General features: G+C 40.5%; 1 protein-coding gene across 3 annotated transcripts in view; it reads left to right on the top strand.

The window, feature by feature from the left end:
* The window catches only part of pcsk5b (proprotein convertase subtilisin/kexin type 5b), a 53,378-nt gene extending 30,599 nt beyond the window's left edge, over positions 1-22,779 (top strand). The window contains exons 10-21 of one of the 3 annotated variants that reach the window (XM_084360622.1): positions 2,804-2,907; positions 4,316-4,433; positions 8,578-8,766; positions 9,140-9,276; positions 9,735-9,839; positions 10,023-10,125; positions 13,203-13,396; positions 15,372-15,456; positions 16,975-17,078; positions 17,213-17,351; positions 18,784-18,899; positions 20,517-22,779. In XM_084360622.1, the coding sequence (XP_084216748.1) occupies positions 2,804-2,907; positions 4,316-4,433; positions 8,578-8,766; positions 9,140-9,276; positions 9,735-9,839; positions 10,023-10,125; positions 13,203-13,396; positions 15,372-15,456; positions 16,975-17,078; positions 17,213-17,351; positions 18,784-18,899; positions 20,517-20,623 (1,501 nt within the window). In that variant the 3' untranslated portion in view covers positions 20,624-22,779. Of the gene's footprint in view, positions 1-2,803; positions 2,908-4,315; positions 4,434-8,577; positions 8,767-9,139; positions 9,277-9,734; positions 9,840-10,022; positions 10,126-13,202; positions 13,397-15,371; positions 15,457-16,974; positions 17,079-17,212; positions 17,352-18,783; positions 18,900-20,507 lie in introns of all 3 variants that reach the window. The other 2 variants (XM_084360621.1, XM_084360623.1) reach the window with 2 other exon arrangements.
* Positions 22,780-23,739: the final 960 nt, after the last annotated feature.

Genomic DNA, 23,739 nt, shown 5'->3' on the forward strand with positions numbered 1-23,739 from the left:
TTAATATGTTTAACGTCTGCACATGATTTACCTCTTTATGAGCTAGACTCTAGCACGGCAAGCAGCAATGTTTCAGGGCTTCAGGAACTTTTATTCCTTTTGTCCTTGGAAGTGAAGAAATGGAAAAGTGAGTGAACATGGAGACAGGAGACTTGAGTGAGGAAATTAAGAGGGATAAAAAAGAAATGAGGTAGGATAACCATAAGAACCTCATCTACTGGGAGGTTTAAAGAAACCAAAGCAGGGACAGATGGGCGAAAAGAAAACTCTTTGCCTTCCTCATTTGTCTGCTTTAAAATTCAAGCATGAGCGGCAGATTTTAGAGTGAAAAATTATGATTATAGTTTACACCTTTTAGACAAGGTGAGATGGAGATTGACTGTTGATATGTTTTGACTTTTTGGCCCCTGAATATCCGCTTTCACTTCCTACTTTGCTTCACCCTGCAGATTACCCATGTGTGTTTTCATCCATAATTACACTTGAGCGAAACACCAAGAAACCTATATTAGACATACTGACGTGCTGCTGGTTTTCCCCAGTATGTGAGCTACTCCATTAATTAGTATTGGCTTGTTTATGGGGAGGCTGTCGTGGCCTAGATAATGATGCCAAAGTCACTTTTAATTAATGACCATAAAACATTTATGGAACCATAATTACACAGTGGCAGCTAAGCCTATTAATATTGATCTGAACATTAATTATTCTGACTCTTCATGTTACTTATCTGTGCTACCATCCTTTAATTATTTTTTACGTGATATTTTATTTTCAGCTATTTAGTCTATTTTTTATTTATCTGGATATGATAGACGGGCTCAGTGTGGGCATTAGTGAATTATGTGTTAAAGTCTTGACTGCACAATACAAAGATGAAATCCTCTTTCCATCTAAAATGTCTAATCCTGATCTCATCCCTAACATCAGAAAGCAGTTTGTCTTGAATTGAACCCTGATAAGTGCAGAAAGGCTGAAGTCAAGTCAAATTGATTACTTCTTTTCGAAGCCAAGGAATGATGAACAGCTGATGCGAAAATGTTTGCTCTTTTCCTGGCTCTTAGTTCTGTGAGAGATTGATGGCTTGCTTTAAGCTTAGTTGAATTTTTTGTGGTCTTAATGTATGTGAAGCCAGGAGCACACAATTGAAATACAGACTATGATTCTGATGTCTTTATGATGACAGATTTTAAAAATGGATTGTAGGCACACCTTTTCTTCGTTTGCAAAGGTTTAGGAATCAAGATTTCTTCTAACCATGTGCAACCCACAAGAACAAATCAAGGGGTGAGTGAAAAATTAGCTAAATACAGGATCTGAGTGCTCTAAGGAATATTCATTTTTTTGTTTTCAAAAAAGTATATTGTAATCTGCATATTAATGAAGTTTTAATATTAAAGATTTAATCTCATAAACAACTTCAGGACAAAGTATGACCTTTTTTTTGGTTTTGGCTTGCTTGTAAAGTTGGTTAGATGTCGCTTATGCCCCTCAGATTCTCATCCCTCAAAATGTTTTTTCATAGCAGATTTCATTACAGCAAATGCAATTAAATTCACATTAAAGCAACAAAATGTCTAACATAATTGCTGCATTAAACACCAGGATAAATACAAGACAGAAAATACAACAAAATGAAACCGCAGCAGTGATGAACCCTGAATCCCATCCCAGTAGCACAACAAGATAAAAGACAAAATTCACAGAGCACTTATGGAATAAAGTGCATCGCAAATGTGAAGAAGACTTTTAACTATAATGTTTGAAAGGCAGCGGCTGAATGTGTGGTGCTGAGACTTTTCCCAGATGTTAAGGATTTTAAAAGTCCTCTAGTGCGTTTCTGTTTTTAAAAGATCACAGGAAGTTGTGAAAGAACCTGCTCTAATGCCAGAAGCTCAGCAGGCAAAGGCACAGTGTGTTCAGGTCAGACTCATTTTGCTGCAGGTTGCTCTGTGCCTCCCTCTCACATCACTTCTGTGCATCTTCTTAGTATTTAAAATCCGAATGTTGGCTTGTAAACCTTTTTTGAATATTAGTTTTAGGTCAACTGATCCAGAGGGGTGCAGATCTCGGAGGTCTCAGATGGTGAGGGAGTGACACGAGGGGAGGGAACGGAGCATCTGGCCGGCATATGAGATGGAAGGGAATCCCAGGAAACGAAGTGACCCACTTCTCCCTGGTTTTTCTCTTTTTAATGTAGCGTTTGGACATCAAAGACGTTGAGACACATGGCTGCCATCTCGTAATGGATCTCACGTGAGATCTGAGAAACTAGGGAAGCATGAACAGGCATCCATGCTCTCCGTCTATGCCTCTCTGTAATTTTTCCTCTCAGTAATCTTCCACCTACTCTATATTACTATGTTTTCCTAACTTTTTTTTGCATCTCATCTTCCTCTCTTCCTCCTTGTGCTTTTTTTAAACTTCCTTTCCCTTTTATCCTAAACTTTTAATGTTCCTCTTTCATCCACCCATCTGCCCAGATGCCATTATCTGAATTTACTCCAATAAGGGAGATATGTCTCTTGTCTCCTGTTTTCCTCATTCTTAAGTTATTCCTGTATTTACATCATCAGTGCTGCCTGACTTTGTCATTTATTTACGTGTGTGTGTTTATATTTACACATTTCAAAATGTAAGTATATATCTGTAGCAAGTATGTGCATAGGAAGGCAGGTCTTTACGTCAATCCTGTCTTTACTTAGTTCCCGCTCGGTTATGTTTTCCTCCTCAGTCTGAATCTCTTTACGTTACGATGAAAAATTAATGTAATTGTTTGTTTGTGTTTGTTCTCTTCTGCTAGTCCTGTTCTATCATGGAGAGATGTTCAGCACATCATTGTGAAGACCTCTAAACCCGGACATCTCAGCGCTCCCGACTGGAAGACTAATGCTGCTGGTTACAATGGTACACACACACACACGCACACGCATTTCTACACAACACTATCTTTAAATCAGTCAAAAGTTTGCTGCAACTCATTTGATTAACGGACACTGCAGAGCTCACCTGTCCCTTATGGTTATGAATAAAAACTTGTTCTGATCACTCTTTTCTATCTATTTAATTTAACCTTATTAAAACGTCTCTTACCTTAAGATGTCTGATGCATTAGTTACTTTTGTTTGATATTTCTTTAGGGCTTTTGATTCACGACATTCCTCCCAGAAGAAACAAAACAAACAAACAAAAAACAGGACACAGGATAGAGCTTTTGAGGCTTTATTATAAAGCATCCCACAGTATCCTAGTTTTGGGTTGTGTTTCTGTACATTGTGAAGCTGACAGTGACTCATGAGCAGTGATCAAAGAAAGTGTTTTCTTTCTGATAACCTCAGACCAGTTTGAATGCGGGAACATGTCGGGGAAAATGCTGTGGGTTGTAGCTTTTCTTTCCAGCAGCCATTGTCTCAACTCCTCAATTAGGCAACAGTTGCATTTATGATTCATAGTGGGATATAGAGTGTGGTTGAAAGAAAAACAAACATGCGTTAATTTGACTCCTGAATTATTTCTTGTCCAATCAGAAGAGAGTTGACGAGCAGTTTCCAAAAATGTTCCTTCTTGCTTAACTACTCTGCCGCCAGCTGCCATCTGTCAGGGTCCATGTAGTGGTTGCTGTTTTGTAACTTTGTGGTGCGTGATTCAGTGTCTACGCATACCTGTGTGTGTGTGTGTGTGTGTGTGTGTGTGTGTGTGTGTGTGTGTGTGTGTGTGTGTGTGTGTGTGTGTGTGTGTGTGTGTGTGTGTGTGTGTGTGTGTGTGTGTGTGTGTGTGTGTGTGTGTGTTTGAGGGAGAGGAACCAAGAGAGTGAGAACTAGGGGTCAGCCAGGCTGCAGGCCCAGTGTGCCTGGAGATTTTCCAAGTGACTGTTTTTTCAAAGAGGAACTAAAGAGAAACAGAACAGGGGAGGAGGGGTGGGGGGTGCGAGAAGTATGGAAGGAATTCATATTTGAGCTGCTGTACCAATAAGTTGAGCTGTTTCCAAACTTTCTTTTTAATTTTTTAGAAAAAAACTACCATATATGTCTGCAGTATTTCCATCATTTATTAGAGAAAACCTGCTCTGGATTTTTGCTTTTTTGGACAAATTTGGACTGCATAACAGTCTTTTCTAGGGATCTAAAAATGGGACATACATACTATTATATGGTGGTTGCATGGTTTCAAGATGGGGGGGGAAAAATCACAACATCTTCCTTGTGATTAGTTAAAACACTAAACCATTATTTTTAGATTATCACTGGTACGAGAAACGGTAAGAGTTAGCATTGTAGCGGTGTGATCAGCTGTGACTTTTCACTGTTCTCTACAGTCAGCCACCTGTACGGCTTTGGTCTGATGGACGCTGAGGCGATGGTAAAGGAAGCAGAGAAATGGAAGCAAGTCCCCTCTCAGCACGTCTGTGTTGAGAGCGCAGACCGACAAATTAGGTAGAACACACACACACACACACACACACACACACACACACACACACACACACACACACACAAACACAAACACACACACACACACACACACACCTTTCTGTCTGTTTTAGCATTTCAAGAAACACTACATGGCAAAAGTATGCCGACATGGAGGCGTTACGCCATGTCGTTGATAAACCGCTCGTTCCAAATCCTCGGGAATTCCTGGGAAGGATTTCCACAACATTTTAGAGCCAGGTTGCAGTGATTTGGTCCCATTCAACCACAAGCACATTGATGACGTCAGCCACTCATTTTGGGTAATGAGACCTGGCTTGTAGTTGGTGCTCCACTTCATCCCAAAGGTGTTCGAAGGAGCTGAAATCAGAACTCTGTACAGACAGGTCAAGTTCGTCCACAAAATCTTTGAAAACCGTTTCTTAGCGCTCCTCACTTTACGGAAGATCCTTCCCTAGTGCACAAGCTTTTACTCCAAAGTCATCTAAAATAGCGTTGTATGCTGCAGCGCTCAGACATAATATAATTACAGAAATCAACTGCTGCTCCACAACAATAGATAACCACTCTGTAGTTCAACAAGTTTATAAATTGTAGTAGGCTGACATTCTGGCTGACATTAAGAAATCTGATACTATCTTGTGTTCATACTGTGCAAAGTTAAAACGAAATGCCAGATATGTCATCTTTTCTTAAATTTTTTTTTCTTTCCCTGGTGTTTTATGCACCGGCATGTGTTCGAGAGTGTGGTTGTGCAAGCTGTACCTTGATAGGGGCCAAGCATTAGTTCTGGCAGGGTGGTTCTCACATAAGACCTTTACTACGCACACTCTCCCTCCCTCTCTCTCCCTCACACACACACACACACACACACACACACACACACACACACACACACACACACACACACACACACACACGGAGAGAGCCAAGGCTTCACAGCTTGTTATTCTTGATGCAGCTGGAAGCCTGAGCACTGTTCTGTGTTAGGCTGGCTGGCTGGCTGGATGAACTTGGGCCCTGAACTGGTTTGCTTTCAGTTGAAGGCTCGGTGGCCAGCGACTGCTGCATTATCAGTGTCATTCTGTCTGTTCTGCTCCAGTGCACAAGTCAGTCCATATGAGGCTTATGTAAAGTCCAGCTTGTGTCAGAGGCAGTCATGCTCGGGCCTCCGTACTCATGTAATGTGTGTTGGCTTATGGAGAGATTTCCACTGTTGTGCGTGAAAGAAATAAAAGCAACCCTGTCATTTTAGCCTCCTGTTTTCCATGTGCAGTGCATTTATGAGTAGCCTCAGAGATGTGTGAAATGGTCAGTCACACATTGGTCCGGTTACTGGGAGCTTGGGCCGTGTTTATAAACAGAATTACCCTATGTTCATCCAGCCAAATGACAGGCTTGCAAAGAAGTAGGTAATCACCAGAAAACAAAAGGCTCTGTTTTGTTTTGTCTTGGGAATGAAGGCAAAGAAGTCATGAAAGTTTTATGTGTAACACAGTTAAAAGCTGAATTTTCAGTTTGCCCCAAATAGTCTGAAACAGTCTTTTCCCTTCACAAACAACTTTGTTGAGATAATTTTGTGTATAAATGTCTCTCGGCCCATGAACGTGTCAATGTGCCGGTGTTTTTTTCATGAAGCATAATCTATACGAGACTCTTCATTTGCTCTTACGTCTTCAGATACGTGTGCGTATACGGCATGTGTGTGTGTTCTGTGCTTCAGCCGTCACCTCACTGCTGTGTTCCCACACACCCTCTGGCTGGCCTCTCTGACTGCGTTTGGTAATGTCTGTCTGCTATCGCTCGCCTCACTCCACTTGGAGCACACACCAGGAAAACTGCCTGATCTGTTTGCAATCAGGCTGGTAGTAATCAGCTGTTCATCTGCTCTGCTTGGTCCCATGCGTGTGGTTCAGTTATCTGTGTTGTGTCATGGAGAAGCCAGAGCTGTGATATCAGCCCTAGACTCCCCAGCCATTACTGTTGTCTGTTGTCCAAACTGTCATCGAGGACTTATGAAAAAGACAATCCGTTTTTTTTTCCTCTCTGTAATTTATTACATCATGTCTTCTTGAGCTCATATGAATGTCCTTGTGCAATTCTCTGGTTTCATCAGTTTTTATGTGAATTGTTAATATTGGCTGTTAGGCCCGTAGGATCAAAAATGGAGTTGGACAAAAGGGGAAATTGTCAGATGGATTGTGTACCTGTGTTTATTCTGGAACGACAATTCCTATCACACTGCTTTAAATAAAAATAAACCACTTTCACTTTTTGCAGACGAGTTGGTTAAACTATTCGGTATGAGAGAGGTGAATTTGTTTTAGCCAATTTCACAAGACTAAAATGCAATTCTCGACTGAAGTCATCAAATTAATCTTGATGACACGTTTTGGCCTTTCTCAAACAAATTGGTATTTTAAGCAGTAATTAGTAATCAATGGAGTGAGGATATGTTGTTCCAAGTTAAAAGGTTCATCTTCTTCACACAGCTAAATACGATCTTCGCTAGCTGATAATTGCCGTGAGGTAATTTTCCTCTTAATGATAAACATCTGTGCTATAACACTTAAATGTCACCGTCGTGTTTGTAACCCTGACAACAGGGAATCCAATCTAATAATAAAACACTTTCTTACACGGGATCAAACAGCACATGTCACTCGTTATAATTGTCTTTTAACCCTCCACCCTGCAATAATAATGATAATAATCCTTTTATATGTTGTTTTGCCAGCAAGTTTAGTCCAACAGCTCTGCTTTAGTTTCCAGCTCACTGCAGTGCGTTAAATAAAATGTAATGGTAACTGGCTGTATTTATATCGCGCTTTTAGTCAAAGTACTAGACAATTTTCCTCTCATTCACCCGTTCACACACATAATCCAGATCGATGGGCATGAGCTACCAAACTTCCCTAAAGCCACTTTGACAGAACGAGAGGAGGAGGAGGAGATGGGGATCAACCCTGTGGTCAGTGGACGACCCGCTCTACCCTCTGAGCCACAGCTGCCCCTGTTATGTGTTGGATCTGTTTACTCTTTATCCAAAGCATTGTTTGGGAAAGATGGTATTCATTGTCCCCTGCACTGGACCTGTCTATGTTTTTACTGTTTTTGTTATTATATTGCTTTTATATTCGATCATATCACAGATGTTATTCAGGGGATTATTAGATGTTTGCGTTGGCTGTTAGGTGATCTCCTTTGCTGCTGAGCTGTGCATAGCAGACAGAACAAATAACGATCATTGTCTTTCTTATCAAGCTCGTGGTTCTTGGTTTCTTTGGCTGGTGGAGGTTTAGGAAATGGAAAACCTTAATATGGACTTGTATGCATGCTCTTTGGTTTCTGGAGGAGGTTAAATCAAAAAGAAATACATGTGATTGCTTTTTGGGGGTGCCCTGGGGGTATTGAGTCTTGATATTGAATGTTATGTCAGTCACTAACAGAATTTTTGGCTACAGTTCACTGAGCAGAACGTTTCGGTGTAGGGAGACGGCCACAGTCTCCAACCTCACTCCCCAAAAGAACAGACAGACTGCAGGTACAGCTATGTTATGTCTGAGGGCACACAGAGTGACTTTCAGCAGCTAAATCCTGTGTTTGACAATGATGGCCAGTTTTAATTAACCTTCAAGCTGCTTGGTTCCAATATTGGTCTACAAAATCTGTATTACATCTTTGCAGCGAGGCAAATATACCCAATCCTGATACTATCACCCGTTTGCAAATAACCATTTTACCTTTCCCAGTCTTTTGTTGACCCTGTCCCAACATGTTTGAGATGTGTTGCTGGCATCAAATTTGGAATATGCATATATTAACAAGAAAGTATGAGGTATGAGGTATTTCCTAGTATTTCCAAGTAGGGATGTCACAATATATGCCAATATTGGCGATAATTGTGATATTTAAAAATGAAATACTGCTACTTTTCTATAGATAGTGGCTTAATCTCGGGATTGCTGTGTATTACTGGAAGGAAACCTTGAGCGATGGTTGTTATTTTTCCCACTGCACAACACTGACTCAATATTGTATTTGCTCGAGGCATCAACTTATCAGTGCTCCCAGAAATAACAAACTGTAGATATCTCTGTTTTACTGTACATTTTCTCATGTCTACCTTTTTGATCGGTTCCTCTAGAACTATCCGTCCAGAGCATGTTGTCCGTTCGGTCTACAAGGCAACAGGATGCACTGACAACCACAACCACCATGTGATCTTCCTGGAGCATGTGGTTGTACGTATTACAATCACGCACCCTCGTCGTGGGGACCTGTCAATCAACCTGACCTCGCCCTCAGGGACCAAGTCTCAGCTGCTTGCCAACAGGTAAAAACAACAAGATGAGAGATGTTATCTCTATTGGGTTAAATATTTACAGTAGCTACATTTAATTAAATTGTTACAACAATCATTTTTAATACTGGCTGAAACAGCACTAAATGTTGCAACCTCCAGGGGATTGGATACTGAATGGAGTGTAAGTGCTGTATGTGCCTAGTCTACTTTCACCTCAAATAAACCACAGTCCTGTACAAAGTTTATACATAGTTCATTAGAGACTTTGATTGGACTTGGATGAGTGGTTGCGTTTGTTTGTACTGGTATTTGCAATACTTGAGTCGTTTCCTTATCTGATATCTTTGTGTGATTTGTGTGTGTGCGTGCTTGTATGTGTGTTTGTGTGTGCGTGTGTGTGCAGGTTGTTTGATCACTCCATGGAGGGTTTTAAGAACTGGGAGTTTATGACCACCCACTGCTGGGGAGAGAAGGCAGCAGGCGACTGGGTCCTAGAGATCTACGACTCACCTTCTCAACTCCGCAGCCAGAAAGTACCGGGTATGACAGTATTAATCATTTCTTTAATCAAACAAAGACTCATTAATCTATGAAATATTTTGTATTTTGTTTTTTTAGTCTGAAACAGTAAAAATAGAAGACGTAGGGGAAAGTTTTGCCTGGATTCGGTGCAGGACCAGCAGGAGCACACATGTTGCTCTGGAGGCAGTGAACTTAACTGCTCAAATGACCCACTAATTTAACAGCATAATAAAGTCTCAGATGGAGAGTAGCAGCTCCTAAGAAGCTGTTGCGTCGATTACCATAATCCCATGTAACTTGTGCCTGGTTTTCTCATGTGTATCATTAAGCGTCTAATGTAATATAATCTCTTTATGGGAGCTGAAATGTAGCGTCGTTTAGATTATGCGGTTGTTGTTTTAGTAGTGAAAGATGGTTGAACTGCTTTCTGTGGATCTGTGTATACGATGAGTTATGCATTGCGTTTGTTTCCTCAGGCAAGCTGAAGGAGTGGTCGCTGGTGCTGTACGGCACCACTGAGCACCCGTACCTTCCGATACACAAGCCCCGCTCCACTGAGGAGTTCACAGAGGAGTACAACGGTAAGTGATAAATCCAGAGCAGACAGGTTAACCACAGTAGCAGCATTGGACATTAGCATAATTCCTCAGCAGCTGCTATTGTTCTTGCCCCATTACAATGACAGTAAGTACTCCGAGATTAGACGATAAAGCGCATTCCTGTGATCGTCACTTCTTCACTCTGCTGCTTCTGTGTGTCCCCAGGCCCCTGTGACTCTGAATGCAATGAAAATGGATGTGAAGGTCCTGGACCCCATCACTGCAACAACTGCCTCCACTACTTCCTCAAGTTCAAGAACAACACAAAGTCAGACACCATAAGAAATTAGTATTAACCAATTAATCATCAGTCATATCAAAATGTATTTATATAGCACCTTTCAAACACATAAAAATGCAACTTAAAGTGCCTTAGAAGTGATTAGAAAAAAACAACAACATATTATGAAAAACTACTCTTAAAAATTGATTTTAAAAAAGTTAATTAAATAAAATAGAATATATTAATAATCATGATAAACAGTAAAATGTCTGAAATGAAGGAGTATCAATATTTCCAGCTCCTCTCAGATCGCTGGGAAGGCTGCTCCAACAGCTCGGAGCGTAGTGGAAATTAGAAATTAGTATTAAGTAGAATATTGGCCTTGTGTTGGATCACAGCAAAGAATTACTACTTCAGCTTCGTGCTGAAGTGTCTTGGATGCATGTGAAGATCTTTTGAATGTACTTGCCAATGGGCAGAAAGTATTTTGTCTCTTGAATCATCTTATTATGTACCTATTGTACATATTTTTATGGAAAGCAAAGCAAAGGTGATGTAATTACATTTGGGAATATAATGATTCATTCCACTCAGTGTCACTGACTTTTCTCACTTTTTTAGACACTTCATAGATTCTCAAAGTACGCGTTGGGGATCTAAAAGTGATTGTTCTGTCAACTCCACCAGAACCAATTTGTTTTTTCTCCCCTCATAATCTAAAAAGTGCATTTAGAAAGCACGTCTTGCTCGTATGTGATTTCAACCACATCTGATTTTGTTAAAGAGCTTGAAGTCTTCTGAGAGTCCAGAGACAGACCAATAAAGAGAGGGATCAATAGTAGCTGAGAGGGTCTCAATCAGAATGTTTTGCGAAGGTAAAGTGCATGTTGGTGCATACCAATCCACAGATAACTAGGTTTGATCAGCTTGAGGCAATATTTCAATTCTGTTTACAGGCCTCAAATAAACATTTATACCCGTTTGTTTCAGTCCAGTTTAAATTAATTTAATAGTCAGCATTACAGCAGGAATTTAATGTCCTTGTTTTTTGCATGTATCAAGTATGTGTCTTACATAAGGCTCAAATGTATCAGAAGTGACGATGCACCGCACAGCAAAAGCCAGAAATGAGACATTAAGCAGAGACGCGATATAAAAGTAATGACAGAGTTTAAGTGAGTGGCTCTTGAGCTGCTTTGTAAAGGTTTCAACAGTAGAAGCCACAACTTCCAAAGCACATTGACAGTACACAGATGCTGTTTCGTTTGCTTTTTAGTTTTTATGACTAAACTACATAATCTCTTGCTTTTTGTTGTATTCTGACCCTGAGTCATATCTTAGTTTAATTTTCTTCAGAATTTCAAAAGGTTACATTTTGATTTCTTGGCATTGAACCGCTTAAATGCTCTCGGCTGTATTCATTTGAAATTCAACACATTTCCTTTTTTCCGCTATTTAAGGTCACAGGTCAACTGTGTTATTCCGTGAGCTTAATATAAATACAGTGAAGGAACAGTGCAGGTGTTGTCCTGATTAGTTTAAGCTTGTCAGTTTTATAACAGAGATGCTGTTTCCTGTCGACCACATCATGTTCGGTCTCTCTCTTCCTCCTGTTTAAAGTGTGTGCACGCTTGTGAGTGTGAGTGACTTTGAAGGTGTGTGCGTGCATGCACATTTGTGTGTGCCCTCAGGATCCCATTAGGATCAAAGTCTGTTGTAATTGCCTTTGTGTCAGCGGGTCTCTGCACTAATAAAAGACAAACCAATGCAGGTGCATGAGAATGTGCAAGCTTAGGCGCTGCCTTATCATTAGCCCACTTTAGAGGTGTGCTGCCCTTTTCTGCCACCACAGGGAGCAATTGATGAATGAAGATTGGGGGGAGTGGTGGGAGGAAGGATGGCGGTGGTGTCGAATGTTCAGATAATTACATCCCTACATATGTGTTTGATGGTCTAGACTCACCAAAAGGTGTGTGTGGTGCTTTGAAACTTTGTCGGTAGCACTTCTATGTGTATCAGCACATATGTGTGTACATTGTATACAGGGTTATAGAGAGAATTTTAGAAATACTCTGGTCATGGTGGGAAAAAAACCCTTTTCCTTTAAATTGCTTGTACTGCACTTTCATGTCCATAGGATTTAAATCGCTGACATCTGCTTGCACTGACCGTGTGGTCGGGACTATGCGGTTTTGAAATTTTAACACATTCTGTGGTGTCCTTGGGGTAGGCGTTACATTATAGTGTTTATATAATCTTTAGTGGTTAAATAATCATTTTAGCCGAGGAATGGTATTGCAGTCGGAGGACATAGGTATGGCAGTGAGTATGTGCACACGTGGATTATGTGTTTCACACGTGCCATATGTGTTTCTTGGCAGAAAACTCTGTAGTGTGTGAATAAGGCTTAAGCTGTGTGTGTGTGTGTGTGTGTGTGTGTGTGTGTGTGTGTGTGTGTGTGTGTGTGTGTGTGTGTGTGTGTGTGTGTGTGTGTGTGTGTGTGTGTGTGTGTGTGTGTGTGTGTGTGTGTGTGTGTGTGTGTGTGTGTTGTGCTCTTGAGGATTTTGGAGATCTTTTTCACCTTAGGAACGGAGCCTCAGGGTGAAATGAGGGGGTGACAGAGAGCTGTGAAGTTATCCAGCAGATGTTGCACCTGTTCACTATATAGCGCCTGCACGCACACACACTCGGCCCCTCTACATCTGTTTGTCCCAATTTTATTACATGCAATCGATACATGAAAAATAGGTTTACATTTACAACGAGTAATTATGAAAAACTTTTTCTGCTTTAGTCCTATAAAATTACATTTTTCTTGAGCTCATATTTATGATTGGACCGGTTGTATTATGCCCATAATACTCTTTCACAAGCGGCATATGTTTTTAGTCAGACATGTGTTTTACATTTTGAGCCTGTTAACATTACACTGAGATACAGAGGTTGTTAATCACGGCACAATGAGGTCTATTTTGTCTTTGTTATGTTACACGTCTGAAACCTGAATATGTCTGTAAGAAATATAAATGGTCCCTTCTTTGTGTTCCACTTTTGCCATTTCTGACGTTCTCTTTCACCTTATGTATCTCTTTTTTTCTCTCTTTATTCGCCTCTCTCTCCAGGATGTGCGTGTCAGAGTGCCCCAGTGGCTTTTTCCGTGACGATAGGAAGCGCTGCAAGAAGTGCTCCTCGTTGTGCGAGACCTGCGTTGGTAGCCGGAGTGACCAGTGCACCACATGCAGGACTGGTTTCCATCTTAACGAGGGCTCCAACACGTGTGTCGCCAACTGTGCCGACAACTTCTACCTCGACCGTGGTACGTTTCACTGCTGGCCGAGCTGGCTTTAAAATGTACATGAATGACTACACACATGATGGCACAACATGCTGTCAAAAATGTGTTTCAAAACGATTAATTTTAGTTTTCTCTGGCCACAGCTTTGGTTTTTAAAGTCGTGTGAGTTCTCCTAAACAGCATTTAAAAGTTAATTGAACAGTTCTAGTGATGCTGCAGCAAAATGCCTCCAACAACACAAAATCAGCCTCACCTCGTGATTGGTACACGCCCCCGCAGGGTCAATGATCTGTCTTTCCAAGATCAATGTCGCCTTTCTGTCCACTGATGAAAGTCTCCAAGTGTGAAGTTCCTAAGATTAAAGAATAGCCCTCAGTGGGGAAGGTAATCCACATGAAAAAAAACTGCTTTCGTCCACTACCTCAGAATGATGCAGTTGTATCCTTGATGTAACGTCTAGCCGGTCATTTATTTTCATGCACTTGCTGAACTGAACAGGACTGGAAAGTTTGTGCTAAAAGTAGAATTTTTCATCAGTGTAACATGGAGTAAAACATGAAATAAAACAGCTCTGCAGGAGGATCGTCTATGGATTATGTTAATGAGAAGTCGGCTTATTTTATTTCTGTCGACCTCTGCTACAGTGTTAACATACCGTTTTTGCTGTATGTATATACTTAAGATGTATACCAGCCTGGATGAAAGTAAAGCAGAAATGAGAGACTGAATCTATGTATGTCTTATAATTATGTCTATATATTGGTTTGCAGCCAACGCAAAGTCCTGGCAGCTCTGAGAGTCTCTGGCAGCAGATCTGATGTGATCTGATCCAGGTTCAATCATAACATTTCAACAGGCCAAGATGTAGTGGATACTTTTTCTTTTCAAAATGTTGGCACCGCTGAGTATTGTGTTGTGTTAAATGAGCGAGAGTTTATTTTCTCTGTGTCAGTCTGACGGCCAGCCAAGATGAATTCCTGCCTTTATTAACACATGGACACGTTCATGTGATGGTTGCATTACTGGTCAAGAATCACATTTCAAGCATATTTTTTGTAATATTTAATTTACAATCATTCTTTAGGGACAGAAAAGTCAATATGTAGAAAATTCTTCTCTTCACATCACTTGTTTTGTTTAAATAGCCATCTGAAATTGAAAGTTACTTTATTTACTAAGATATAAAACAGAAAAGCAGAAAATCTTCATTTTTGAGAAGCTGGAACAGTGAAATGTTGTACAGCACTGCTTGATAAATGACTTTGGACCCAGAATTTCCAACTAAAATGGGAAAGTTACACTAGTGAGACAACATAAAAGTGCATTTTCTTCTATGTAAATCTTTCCGTGACCTGTCCATATCCTGCATACACCCTGTAATGATTTTCAGATTCCTGAAAATCTAACCAGCAATCCTCACTTACTCTCAGTCTCCTCCTCTGAGCTCTGACCATGTGACTTCCCAGACAAAACCATAGAGGTTGTGTCATACATAAGCAACATTTTTGGATATGTAGACATAATGGTTTTGATTAATAGCTGTAGTCCACTCTATGGTTTCCGAGGAATAATAAAACGTGTTGTTCCCATCACTTTTTGGCAATCCTCGTCACTGCTGAAGAAACAAGTGTCCATGTGTATTGTGTCAAAGCGTGTCATTGCTTTTAGTCTGGCTTTTGAAATATTCATCTACATTCCCATCCTCCCTCACCAACACTACAATCTTTTCTTTTTCATCCCCACAGCTTTAGCCTTCTGATATTTCACTTCTTCCCCTCTCTTGCCATCTCCTCCTGCTGCCTTTTGTCCTGTTTTGTTCATCTGCCCCTTTTCCCACTCAGTCTCTCACCTTTTCTCTCCCACTTTTCTTACTGGTCTTCAACTTCTCGCCTCCTTCTTCCTTCTCTCCTCCTCTCCCTTTCTTCATTTCAAATGCAACCAGACTTCTGGATCCTATTAGCCACTGTGTATGACTGGCTCTCCCTGTGTCTTGCAGATTCCAACATTTGCAGGAGATGTCCAGAGAACTGTAAGAGATGCACCGCCTCCATTATCTGCACAGAATGTAAACCTGGGATGAGGTAAGCTGGGAGCCATGCTGAGCAATGCCTAACCAGCGACTGAACAGTGACAATTTTTCTGTCTTGAAAGCAAGTTATTTCAGTTATGCTGTGACCATTTTTACCACAATAATGGTACCCTAGGAATGTCTGCGAACACATTAAAGTAAATTTCCTCTAAACTGCTGCAGAACCCGTTTAAGGGATTTGTCTGAACGCTTAACCGCTGTTACTCTGAAGGTGTTAGAAATGAGGCTGGCGTTGTCCGAGAACTTTTGTAACTTTACGAAATCAACAATCCAACATTATTTTTTTATTATTATGTTGTCCATGTGACTGTGGGCCTCTGTGTTTTATTAAAAACGTTAATATAACTAATTACAGACCTGCTGGTAGTAATTACAGCTTGATATGTAGATTGACAATTAAAGTTAGTCCTTTTTTCATATGAGTCCAAATAGCTAAAGTATTGTCTTTTTGCTCCAGTTTGGCTTTAGTGTCAGTGTAAAAACCTTTTGTTTTCACGCACTTTAATGCTGCAGGAACACAGTGCTGCTAATTTAGACCAGCACTTTGTGTTACACTGTGGTTTGGGTTCGCAGCATGAACCAGTGAAATCAGGGCTTCCCAACCGTTTTCCACTTGGGACCAGAATTGAATAAACAGAGTTTCACCCTGTGACCCAGGCTTATTAAAGCCCACACATACTCATGCGGAGACCCACAAGAAGTGGAGCTGTTGCCAAATTTTGAGTTGTGATCCTTACTTTAAAGAACCTCTGTTCAAAATCATTTAGGTATCTATGTAGACATGTTCCAGGTCATTTTCTGGCCACTTCCACAGCAGTTTCTTCAAACCCCCCCAACTGCACTTGACCTAGACGATAGGGCATTTCAAAGTACTAAAATTCCTGGAAGGTCATGAAGGAAACACTTGCGAAGCATTTAAAACGCATTGCGGTCTTGAACCCAGCTTTAAGTGTTCAGTATAGCCAGAGGTGGAGGTGGGGACACTTGTAAGCCATAATTTCCTTTGAATGCCAGCAAGACCACAGTTAGACACATGCTAACATGCTCACACACACACACACACACACACACACACACACACACACGCACACAGTCTTCTCGCTCTCATTCAGTTCACCATTCATGGTCGGTTAGGAAGGAGGAGGAAGAGAGGACCAGACGAGATTGTTTCTGGGAAACGTTAGCTAACACAAACCAGCTGTTTTTCAGCTTAGCATAGCAACCGTAGCAAGCTCACCAACCTGTCCTCAGTGTGACTTCACATAATTGACTTTATAACCTTCAAACCTACTTCCTAACTTACCTCCGCCCCTAGATCAGGCTTTTGCAAAATAAAAATATAAAATATATCGAAAAAAAGATTTTTCTTCCTAAATATTGGCCCAGAAAAAAACTAATTGTAACACAGTTAAAGCCTTTTAAAAGCCAGCTGCTACTTTTTTTTTTCTTCATTTCTTTCCTGGCTGATATGATGATATTAATGTTAATCTCTTTCTATTTCTCTCTCCAGTCTTCAAGCAAACAAGTGTCAGATGACCTGTGACCCGGGTACTTATTACAATGGTCACAGAAGAACTTGCGAGCCCTGTCATCGGGCCTGTGCCACCTGCGCAGGTAAGAAGCCATAAGACACAAGAACAAACACTATTAAAAGACGTTTATTTTGTAGGTCAGTGTATTTGTTGTTTATCATCTGATTTTTAATGCCCTGAAAACATCCCTCAAGTGTGCGTCTGCATGTTTTCCAGGCACAGGAGTAGAGGCGTGCACTAAGTGTGCAGATGGCTACTTACTTGAGGACTGGCGGTGTGTGTCAACATGCAGCACTGGCTACTACCTGTCAGAGCAGACCTCAGACAACGGGCAGGTGCAGAGGTCCTGTAAGAAGTGAGTCATCACACCTGCCAACACCTCGACACACAGTAAAAGTGAAAAACCTTTAGACCTCCAGTCTACAGAGATAAAGACAGACATCTAGAGCTTCAGCAAGTCTAGTGAAGTGACAGGAAGATTCCTTCTTTTTCCAACTCCAGTTTAGCCTTTACTGCTGCTGTGCAAGCACTACTTGTTCTCTCTGCAATGCTATGTGAGCAGAAGTGTATTACCAGCACTTCATTTTTCTGTAGTAAAATCTTACACATACAGTCTAACCATGTATGTGTATGCGTAGCGCGTTATGTGTCATCTTTATGTCCTCACACTCAGCACTTGTCTGTACTTTCTCTGCATACGGCATTTGTTTTTGTCTCCTAACGTCCTCAAGTTGAGAGAACATCGAGATTCTTTTTTCAAGGAAATAAAAAACACACAGGATTTACAGGCAAGAAACTGCCAGGCAGCGTAAAGGCCACCTTAAATTCTTTAATTCATTTAGAGTTTACTGTAAAACCATGAGAGTGGTACCTCCTCACTTAAGCCCTTAGGTCTGCTCTTTGGAGGAGTCATTGTTTTTATCTTAAAGCTGTTGGCAGTTTTCCCACAAACCGTTCAGTTGCCTCACTCTTCACTCACATTAACCTGACTGAGGAGAAGAAGGAGGATTCCTGTTTCCCAGACAGTTTGATGACTACTTTGTCTCCTATCACACCCACTGTCGACTTCCTCCACAGAGTCAGACATTTTGTCTGCGTGCCTTATCGTTCCTTGAGGTGTACTCGCCTCCCTGTTGTTTTTCTGTCCCACCTTGAATTATTTATCACTCACTCGACCCCTTACCTTACTTGATTTCTTAATTCTCTGTCAGCTCCCTCCTGGTCGGATCATTTCCGATAAAGGTCTTGGCCCCTTTTCTCACTGGCAGGATTATAAATGGGATAACTGTTTTCCTCTTTTGTCCTTTGCTCTGGAAGGATTATTTCAAATATTTTTTATATGGTTTTTGTTGTGACTGTGTTCAAAACTTAAAAAGTTTTCAGTCCTTTGCCCACGCTGCTCTTCAACAGACACTGAAGAGCCCAAGGCAGTGAAGTTACAAAATAATTTAGAGCAGATAGCTTGAAGTGTTGTGCTAAGGCCGATCATTTTCATTTTTAATATTTTCTTGGGTCCACTCTTTTGTCCCCGGTTTACACACTTGCACACAAGGGCATAAATTCAGTATCAAGTATCAAGTCATGTATATTTTAAAGTCTCACAAAGGTCTTTGTTACTGTTGCTACATTTGACAGATTCCTTATCATTCAGTGGTTTGAACATATATTAAGCTCAACCACTGAAAGATAGCCAAATTATCCTTGAAGAGCAGTTCCAACTTTCAAAAGGAGACCTGAGCACAGTATAGCGTTGCATAGTATCTAACCCTTCACGCAACCTTCGACAGGTGTGACCATAGCTGCTACGAGTGCTTGGGGCCCGGTGAAAGAAACTGCAGCAGCTGTGTCAGTGGTTACAATCTGGAGTCAGGAGCCTGCGTGGTCAGCACCATCTGCAAAGATGGTGAGTTGTCAGCTTTCTTATCTCCAAGATGGCCCAATGTGATTATTTTATACTTGTTGCGTTGCCTCTCACAGGAAATAGTCATTATGCATACTAGTATGGTCTGCAGTGACATTTCTGTAAAGTCTAGACCAGCTAGAGCATTGAATTGACAGGGTCACAAAAGAAAATTATAGTTTATAATGTATTTGATTCAAAACAATATTCTTAAAAAAATTAAAAGGCAAATGTTCACAAATTGTGGCCAAAACAATCTCAGCTAATCAAAGAGCCAAAGGCGTCAGAGGTGCTGATTTACATCCCAACTCTCTCTGAGACTATTTTGCTTCTCCAGATGAATTAAATTGTGTTATATCCCACAGGGTATGATAAATGAAAGCACAAGATAGCTTTTTTTAAAGTGGCCTTCTTTTTTTTATTTTTGAGCTTTGCACTAACTTCTTGAATCAAGCTGTTCAGTGTTGAAGCTTTACAGCAGAGAGGCGGCCTGTCCTTGCTTTAGCCTTTTGTGTCCTTTATGAAAGGTCTCATTCATGTTCTGCATATTATTAATATAAAATCTCTCTGGGACTAGACACTCACACATTGTAGTTGCTTTTTTAACACGAACTCACCTTTTTCTTGGTTACTCTTATTGTACTTTGTCACACTGCACAGGCTGAAAGGTTTCTTGAAGCATCTGCCCACTCTTTATCCCTTTTCTAACTTTTCAAGTGTTTCGCATAATCTCATCGTCTGCAACACTTACCTCTTGTCTTTACTTGCACGATTTTCTCGATCTCTTTGCTGTGCTTTATGGTGTTGTCTTTCTGGATTGCGCATGTTTAACTTATGGATCTTTTAGTGTAAATATTCCTGTTTTTCTCTAACCGGCTGTTTGATTATGAGGCTTCAACTGCAGCCTGTGATTCGCTGCTCTAGCCACGACCTTCTCGTTAGAATAAACCCACGGCCGAAAGACTTTTTTAAGAGATAAAGTTCTGAAGAGAAAAATTTTCTATACTGTGTGAACTTTCTGTTGATGATGAATTCCTTTCTTAAAGTGCACACCAGTCTGCTTCCAACCTTCAAACACCAAACATAACTGGTTTCATAATAATGACATTTTGATCGGCAGCGGAAAAAAATTGTTGCGTATAAATGAAAGAATCGGCTTATTTACAGACTGGTGGGCCACTTTAAGTTTTCTGTGTTGTTAAATGACACCAAGTTGTGAATTTCTTCAATTTGCTAATTGTGTGATGTTTGTTTTTTCTCTCTCTCTCTGTTTTTTTTTCTCCCAAATCTGTTTTCCCTCTCTCCTGACACGGATCCAATCACTCCACTGGACTACAATCATTTTCCGCCTCGATGAACATCACCTGTGATTGGATCAAAAAACTCTTCCTGTCATCTGAACTCTCCTGACCAATCACATGGCTCTGCCTGCCATTCAACCATTTCTAATGGTTCTGCCTCTGTGTGTGTGTGTGTGTGTGTGTGTGTGTGTGTTTCCACATGTATTTGTGTGTGTGTGTGTGTGTGTGTGTGTGTTCGTTCATGCCCCCCTCTCCTTCCCTCCTTCCACCCCCACCCCCCATGTATTTCTTCTTCCTGGTCTGTGGAAAGCAAATGAAGAATCTTGGGCGGAAGGCAGTTTCTGCGTGCTCGTTAAAAAGAACAATCTTTGCCAGAGGAAAGTGCTGCAGCAACTGTGCTGCAGAACGTGCTCGCAAAAGGGTTGATGGGACGTACTCACTGGGCGTAAAGGGAGTGCGGGGGGGGTGGATGTTGGGGCACAGGGAGCACCCCTCCTTCTCAAACCCCCCCTGCCCACTCATTCACAGTCACATAATTTATAAGAGAATCTGTGCCTCTTTAAAGGGACTGCATCGGAGGTGCGATGGCAGGACTACAACAAACCTACCTTTTTTCTGTACTGGGACACACACACGTGGTCAGGGTGTAAAATGACTGGGACTTATTTCAAGAACAAATGAGCAAATGAAACAAAAGTGAAAACAAAAAAAAAAAAGAATAAAAGTGTCGGTATTTTGTGACCAAAGCATCGATGCCAAAATAATTGAATCTTTTTTTGTTGCCAGTGTAGGAAGCATAGCTTAAAACAGGAGCCACTCAGCCTGCGAGCTGTGTGCATTTTTATTCTGGCTCCTCTTCCTCCTCTTCCTTTCCAGTGGTAACGATAAACAGATGGAAAGTGAACATACAGTAGGAAAGGCCCTGGTTTTCTGCCTGTAAATATACGTCAAAGGAAAAAAAAAAAAAAGAAGCTCACTCAGTAATGTGAAAATAATGTCTGTCTGGGCTGACTCTGGGAGGGAAGACAAATTCACACACACGTACAAAGACAAAGATATATATATATATATATATACCACACGCATACTCTTATAAACATGAACTCTGACATATGAATTAGCCACCACTTGAAGTTAGATGCTACAGTGTCAACATATCCCAAGAACAATGCACGATACAGACCAAAATCACCTCATTTCATTTATTTAAAAACATAACTCTGCCCGCTGAATAGGTGTGTGTGTTTGTCTTTATTGGGTTGTGTCTAGGAGAATGCCATTAATTCTTAATGTAAGCCCAGACAGCATTGATTCATTCCAGAGGTACTACAAGATGAGTCGATAGTCATTCCTTCTGGAGCTTTCTGCAGGGAAGGAAACGCTGCAGTGAGTTGTAATGAATTTGTGGTACTGGGGATGCACCGATGCCCATTTTTCACGATGCAGATTCTGGATACTAAACTTTAGCCCAAAACTGAGCATTGATTCCATCCATTACTGTGACTGAGCAATTTAAAGTCGCCACTGGATAAAATAATTGAAATATAAGTCACATTTGTTCCAGGGAACTGCATTTTCTTCTTTGTGTTGGTTTGGATTTTCCACATGCCATATGTAACCCCCATAAAGGGAATTTTGTCTAATAATTATATTTTATCCGTTTCGGTGCATCCCTTCATGTTACTGTTCTCAAATAAAATAGAGTTTTAGAAGTTTCTTCTCTCTGTCATTCCAATGTAACGGCAATGCATATCAACTGAAGTATTGCTCTACACTTCCAACACAGAAGGTCAATGATCAGTATAGAAACTGTTCTGTCGTTATCATGTTTCATTTGCAGGTAAAGGTCTCTGACAGGCAGACTGCTATGGTGCAAATCAGAGCTGTGACGTTTTGCTTTCAGTTATTTCAGAAAAGGGATTTTGTTTTAGACATAGAAAACACATTTGGCATTAAAATCTGAAAAACAAACAAAACGAGGCAATCATTTTTTTTTTTTTCTCTCTATATACATTGTTATTGTTACACCTGAAAGTGACCCGACAGCATCACTGCAGAACCAGGACTGCGTTTGTAATCATTTTGAGCCAAAACTGTGTTAAGGCTGACAGACTTCATATGTCTGGTTTCTCCTCCTCATGACTGTCTTTAAACCTTACCTGGTGAAACTCAAAGGTTATTCTGGTGGTGCTGGCTTCTAATAAAAGAACAGCAAATATAATGTTTAAAAATTCTTATTCTATTTGTGCGGGTTTTCAAACCTGCAGCTTGAGCATTTACAGTATTAGATGAATTGTTGTACTGTCGACTGGTTATGGTTCTTGATGATTTGTAATAAAGATTGATGACTCCCCTGTTTTGGTTAACAAAAACTTATTCTTGGTCATTGTTTAAGATGACTTGAATTGACTTTAGATAGTGTGGTGGTAGTAGACGCACACACACACCCCTCGTATAAAAGCTGTTTTTATTGTGTACCTGTGACATATCTGTGACAATGCATTATTAATGTTACTCAAAGTCCTAGTTTTGAAAATCTTTTTTTTTTACTTAAGTGTTCTTATTAAAATGTTTAATCTGTTCATGTTTTTGTTTTCTTTTCCGCTCTCATTAATACTTATATATTATTTTCTCCCATCGGTTTCTCACTTTCTTTCCAAAACATTCGGTTTTTCACTCTCCATTGAGTTTTCTTTTTCTTTCTACAAATTCATGAAAGGAAAAAAAACATCATTGTAATTCAGATCATCGCTTTCAGAGAGTTTTTCAGCACTCGATCAGATTGATTAAATGAAAGTTTCACATGCCCCGGGCAGAGCACTTAAAGGGAGACATGTGCACTCAATGACAATTAGGTGAAAGTTAAAAGCGGGTCAGCGTCTTCATAACAGGTGCAAACTTCAGTGTCTTATGTGGATTTAGCCACGACCGTTTTATATTCATGAGAGGAATAAGATGAGCCAGAATATTGAACTAATTTTCGAGTTACTCTTTTTCATTATTCTCTCTCTTTTCTTGCCATACAACAGAAATTAATATTGTAGCAGTAGATCTCAACAAATCCAGGGCTATAATTCAAATCATGTCATCAAATACTTCTCCAGTTCCTTTTCAGGAGGGAGCAGATAACACATTTTCCAGCTTGTGAGCGGTTGTATTTTAACAGATGAGATATTTATTGTTAGATATTGTGCAAGTGTTTGTAAGTAACTGGCCACACTCCCTGTCACCCCCATACAAGTGTTTTTTTGTTCCTTTCCAGGTTGTGCAACTGCTTTAACATTGTGTTTCAGCACTAATTTAATTGTGGATTCGAGAGCTCATTGTTGCTGTTAAGGTTACCCTGTCGAAATTAATTTATTTCTCATTTAAGCAGGGAAAAACTTGTTTTAGCAACTGGTGTAAGTGAGTCAGCATGGTTTAACTTGTAGGTTATACAGTTAAAGCTCCTCTGTGTCAGATTTAGGGCAATTAAGGAGTATCCACTGGGTCCTCGTCCACCGATTCGCCATGTTGCACCATCATGTTTCTACAGTAGCCTC

The sequence above is a fragment of the Pagrus pagrus genome, assembly GCF_965226575.1.
Source record: "Pagrus pagrus genome assembly, chromosome: 8".
In the NCBI taxonomy this organism is placed as follows: Eukaryota; Metazoa; Chordata; class Actinopteri; order Spariformes; family Sparidae; genus Pagrus; species Pagrus pagrus.